At 36.6% G+C, this 6,155-nt stretch overlaps 1 protein-coding gene across 1 annotated transcript; it reads right to left on the bottom strand.

The window, feature by feature from the left end:
• Positions 1 to 1,160: 1,160 nt before the first annotated feature.
• On the bottom strand, positions 1,161 to 5,489 carry LOC139844467 (RNA-dependent RNA polymerase 6-like). The gene is made up of 2 exons (XM_071834696.1): positions 2,772 to 5,489; positions 1,161 to 2,244 (listed from the first exon to the last, which is right to left on the bottom strand). Exons 1-2 carry the CDS (start codon positions 5,481 to 5,483, stop codon positions 1,372 to 1,374), a joined length of 3,585 nt encoding a protein of 1,194 aa, XP_071690797.1. The 5' UTR covers positions 5,484 to 5,489; the 3' UTR covers positions 1,161 to 1,371.
• Positions 5,490 to 6,155: the final 666 nt, after the last annotated feature.

Genomic DNA, 6,155 nt, shown 5'->3' on the forward strand with positions numbered 1-6,155 from the left:
GAGATCAATGACACAAATCATTACTGATTCTTGTGGACTAGAACGCGATAAAAGTCCAACAATTATCTATGAAGATAATGCAGCTTGCATAGCACAGATGAAAGAAGGGTATATCAAAAGTGACCGAACCAAACACATACCTCCTAGATTCTTCTCATACACTCAAAATCTCATTAAGGACAACGAGATTGAAATGAGATATGTTCAATCCAGCAAAAACTCTGCTGATCTTTTCACGAAAGCACTTTCAACTGCTATTTTCAGAACACACGTTCATAACATTGGTATGAGACATGTTCAAAATATGTAACAACTGAAGCGATGTCTACTTGAGGGGGAGTCAACTCCATGCTGCACTCTTTTTCCCTTAGCTAAAATTTTTTTCCCACTGGATTTTCTTTAACAAGGTTTTTAACGAGGCAGTAACTTACAGTTGATCTTCAACAAACAAAATTGCTATCCAAGGGGGAGTGTTATAATATATAAATATATATATATATATATATATATATATATATGGATAGTCAATTATTGATACACAAAAGTAATATTATTGTATTACCTAAACTTGTGATATTTTTGCTATAAATAGCCATGGATGCAAACATTAAACTTGCACCATTTCTCACACTTACAAAGTGTTTCTTTCTTTCTCTCCATTATCATCTTTGTTCTTACACTTCATTATTAGCATTCTTAATCAAGAATCAAACCAATAAAGGTAGTTATAAGCTTACTGAATTATAACAGAAACAACATACAAATTTGAGTGGTCTGCAAAATTATTTTTAAAAATAGAAAATTTGGATGACTTACAAAATGAGTGGCCTAAAAACACAAAACAATAAATTTGAGTGGCCTTTGGATATATAATCCATAATCCATATAAATAAAATCAGTCCTATTTTAACCAACTACAATGTCACATGCAGCATGGACACAAAATATCTCAAACTAAGTAAAATAAATATTAGTAGAGTGATAATGATGCTATATAGCATTGCTTCCACTCACCTAAACCTAAACAAAAAACTGAACACCAGTTAGTACACTAAAACTGATCAACTCTATAATAACAGGTAACTTTAAACAAAACCACTACTATCATCATATGCAGCTCAAGATCAACATAATAAAAAGGTTCCCAGTGAAAAGCAAGGAACTTGATACTTAGCTTAATACAAGAAGTAAACACATCCAAAAAAAAGTCCCAAGAAAACAACCAACTAGTTCAAGCGATGCCAATAGTATCTTAAATTCGTAGAAACAAACATCATAGTTATGAAATAAACATAAACATAAACAAACAGAAACTCAAAAAGTGGCAGAGTGGCCGTGCAGCCAAAAACTTCAATCATAAACTTGAACCAATCACATCCTATCAGCAAGATACTTTCCAAGCGAATCAATCGGCTTTTGTGAATTTTTATCTCCTACTCCCCTACGCTTGATCTTTATTCGAGCAAGATAATCAGCTGCAATCCACGCAAAGCTTAAATGTACGGTTTCGCCCTCACTATCAGGTTCTTTTAATTTTAACGCTTTCTTTACCCAAGTAGGATCATAAGTAACCTGGTACCAAGCTGACGCCTTTCTCTCAAGTATCAGATTCCTCTCCTCTTCTGAAACTTGGTCAAACTCGGGATCTAAATGGTCAAACACTTTCCTATACTCCTTTCTCAACGCACTATAAGCATGTTTAATTCTTTCTTTTAACTCACCTTGTTTCTTGCTACTGTGTTTCGGCATTGACCAAATGTGACCCGTTACAATTTCTTCTTCTCGGGCTACTTTATACTGTCCAAGAAGCCCATTTAGTGATCGATCATACGACAACTTACATCCCCATGCATCATTTAAAAAGGTTCCCGCTTTATCAACTTCGAGATCTTTATCATACGGTATGTTTGACGGTTCGATTTGAAGCTTGGGAGGTGTGACATCAGCGCTGTAACAGTCGTGAATTTGTCGGTATAGTTTCCCGAGTATCTTTTTAGATTTGTAACTTTGGAACTTTTCTTTGCCCATAAAGTCAGGGTAAAGATTCGGTCTAAGCTTAGGTGGCATTTTAACGATCTTTCCGGTTTTCGGGAAATCAACGGCAGTAGCTGCCAGCTCAGCCAATTTGACGCAGTTTTCATCTAGGGCTCCATAATCACTCTTATCAGCATGGACTACGTGTGCATTGCAAATTGTACCAAGACTATCATTAACCATGTTCTTCGTGAAAAACTCTATGATGTCCTGTAAGGGGATAAGAAGTAACAATGTGACTCAAGTTTTGTACAGTAAGATCAGTAAAAAAGTTAATTGCAAATAGTAGAGGTTGACTATTTCAACCCATTTACTCATAGATGAGTAAAACTTTAATAAGCAAATGGGTAGAATAAAGATATATAAAGTTATAAAAGTCAACTAGACTTACTGGTTGCCCAACTGTTTTCTAAAGACAATGATGAACCGTTAAAAAACAAGTCCACCTTTTTTAACTACTGTTTAGGTAAATATATATGGTTAAACAGAACCATAAGTTGGTTTGATAACACACATTACTATAAGAAACAAAACAGAAATGCCCATATTTACTTAATTTTTTAGTACATGCAATACAACAGTAACTGTTCTGTTCTACAATTAGAATATCATATCATTGCAATGATATATTGTATGCAATTATCTTTAATGCAGTAATTATCTACTTAAATGATGGTTAGACAACCAAAAGTGTTTCACAAACTAAAAAAGTTTCAGATAGATGAAAAAATAGTTACTGAGTTTTTAACTTCGCGGGGTAGTTTTTTAGTTTCAGCAGCAGCATACTCCATAGGTGGCCAGCTTCGTTTACTAGGCGGAACAAGATTTTCATCCCAAGTAACAAAATACAAATCGCCATCAAGATCACTTCCGGAAGCTTCATTTGTGTGGGGCCGATCCCCCTTTTGTGGAAATATCAAACAGTCAAAAAGATGTTCAAGACCCGGTACATTAACGGCCTCCAAAATCCTTATATCACCAGGATGAAGACACGGGTTCTTTGCAACCACCACATGACCCGTAATAACAGTTAAATTTCTACCCGTTTCAGTAAATTTCGACCCATGTTTAACAAAACAGTTTTCAACCGAAGGGTTTGAAATTTGGATAAAGCATTGACCATGTTCAAGAACAGCTAACTCATCAAAACACCCCATTAACCACCTACCATTATTCACAAAAATTCTCGATTTTTCACGCAAATCATCGAGTTGCGTGACCCGTATGCTACTTAACATCCCTCGTAGATGCGGCTCGGTTCGGGGCTCGAAACCCGCACCTAACATGATAGACGCAGTGGACCCACTTTCGGCACATGAAGATGTAATAACATCAAACGCAACAGACGTATCTTCCATCATTTTGTCCAAATTGTTCACCATCTTCGTCTGCATATCCCAAAAGACTTCATCTTTAATCTCTAGGGACGAAAGCAACGTGATTATCTGTCTATTTAAGAACCCGGGTTGCAACCGTGTCCAAGAGCATATTTCAAGAACCGTATGATTCGACTCAAACTTATTCATACTATCCCTTAACTCAAGCTTAACACTATCGCCTTCTTTATCGGGCCACCACACGATAACACCCTTACACCCCGCATATCTAATCTGATACGCGCACGGTTGAATATCTTTCAACTGTAACTTTTCAGCTACTTCGAGTGCAAGTTCAGGCGATATTTTCCCGATCCCGTCTGAAAAAACATAGTTGTTTCTCTTGATATCTTCAAGCTTGAAATTAACCTCGGGGGCCGGTACGTCAACAGTTGCGTATGTAGACGAGAAACATTGGCCCATTCTAGCAGCACATTTTGCAATATTTCGGTCGCTAAACTTACCCATCCATTGTTTGATAGCTTGACACGTAATCTTGCTATTTTCAGCAAAAAACCAAGCGGATCGATCACGCAATTGGTTAGCCGAAAAGGCCAAGAAACAGTACCTTCGACCACATAAGTAGAACCCATTAGTCAATATACTTTTTACCCGTCTATATATCGTTGTATTCCGGGCTGCAAAACTCGAGGTAACGATTGGGGCCGGGTAAAAATTTAGAACGTGGTTGTTTAACGTTGTCATTCCTTCATCGGTGAAAGTGACACGTAAGAACCGGTCAGAAACGTCTCGATAATGCCTTAGAACACGGTTCGATAGTTCAACTTCTGGTGGCAAACAGTACGCTTTGCTTGGAGTAATAATAAGTCTTCTTACTTCAATTATATCATTTTGGTCAACTTGTTTTTCAATCAATTTCGGGCTATTTAGTAGCCATTCTTGAACTAACTTCAAACGAGAAAATGCATCATATTCGGGGAGTTTTTTAGAACTTATGTATTTCAAAGCCGCCATGTTAACCTCCTCGGGTTGACTTCTTAACAAATCGAAAACCTTTTCAGTAAATTGGTACTGATTGATAATGCATCTGTGTATTACCGAATTGACCAAGAACAAAACTTTAAAGGGTATGTCTTCTTCGTGATGAATACAAAAAAAAGGGTCTTGCATAGGCAAACCAAAACCGGGTTCGTCTTCTACTTTAAGCTTTGTGTTGAAGTGATCTATATATGCCCTTTGTTCTTTAAGAAAAGCTAAAGCTTTTATCATTTTAGGGACTTCACGAATCTTGATTGAAACCCGATATGTGTTACATCTCCCGATGGCCCCACTAGGCGTGAAATCGGTGGTCCGGATCCATGGATCATCATCATCCAACGTTTCAAATGGGTCCGTTGTTGCAATATCATCATCAGCAGTTCGATAAGATATAACGGGGGCCGATGCCAACTGAAAAACCACAACCAAATGATTATTATACTCTTTAACAACGTTCACATCCTTCACCAAAAACTCGACCTTGAAGTCGCATTTTATCACCGCATAACTTTTCGTCTCTTTAGCAAAAAAGGCGGTGTCTCTCGTGAACAGAAACTTGCAACTCCGATCGAACGGGTCAATAAGAAAGTCAACACCTAAATTAGGCCCTTTCCATGCAACAACAAAGTCAATTCGACTAGTCAACAGCCCGATTTCAAGAAACACATTTGAAAACCTAAACGGTGTCTCTTTCCTTCTACGTTGGTTCATTCGGTAAGGATTCTCGGGTCCCGAACTAACTTCTAACGTATTGTTGTTGAGTACAAGTTGACCTGTGCGCGACAAATCTATAGCCGTGTGAGCTGAATCGTGATGTACAAAGTGCACAAATGCGTGCGGTTCAACTTTCTCGTAATCAATGACTCGTTGGATGTTTTCGAGGTCAGCATCGAATTCGGGAAACGTGTCGGGTGGCGTTGATGACCATTTCACCCTGCATCTGATAACTTGTCCCGCTTCTTGTTCGATGTAATCGAGAAGCATTTGTGCGGTGACTTGATTGTCGAACCCGCGTATACTGACCTGTGTGACCACCATCTCCCTATCGTTTTTCTCTGATTCCATTGTCTCCATTGTAAATTTATATTTATAAAATTCTCTAAAAAAACAAACTGTCTTCTTTGTTTGATCAATCAACTGTTGTTTCAATACCAAACCTGCAAGTGATACCGTAATCAGAATGTTACTTTAACATCACACATTCATCAAATTTCAAGAATTCGCATGGAAAAACAAAAATAAGAATGCTAAGATAGAATTTTAAGAATGCTACTTCTGTTCTGAAAATAGAATTTGTAAATCTGCGTCCGATTAACAGTACACAATAGAGGCCAAGAAGATATGAAAATGCTAATGATCAAATGAAGGATTATGCTAATACAAAAACACTTAAAACAATAAAATGTCTTATTGTCTTAACTTTTAAAGTAATAGTACGAGTTTTCGAAATATACGATATACTTTTGCATAATTTTATTTCTTTAATTAACTTACAGATATAGATGCCTATAAATTACTATCAGCCATTTATAAAGTAGATAATAATCTCAGCCAAACATAAGCAAGACACAATTCTTTATTCAAATTTAGGCATGATCCATTTTTTTCATCAATATATGCAAGACGAATGACAAGGCTAAAAATATCATAGAACTAGATAATAAATTATAATGTATGATGAATATTGTTTAAAGATACTGCATTTCCATTGATTTTATGTTTACAAGTAAATAAAAATTGCAAAAA

The sequence above is a fragment of the Rutidosis leptorrhynchoides genome, chromosome 4, assembly GCF_046630445.1.
Source record: "Rutidosis leptorrhynchoides isolate AG116_Rl617_1_P2 chromosome 4, CSIRO_AGI_Rlap_v1, whole genome shotgun sequence".
Lineage (NCBI taxonomy): Eukaryota > Viridiplantae > Streptophyta > Magnoliopsida > Asterales > Asteraceae > Rutidosis > Rutidosis leptorrhynchoides.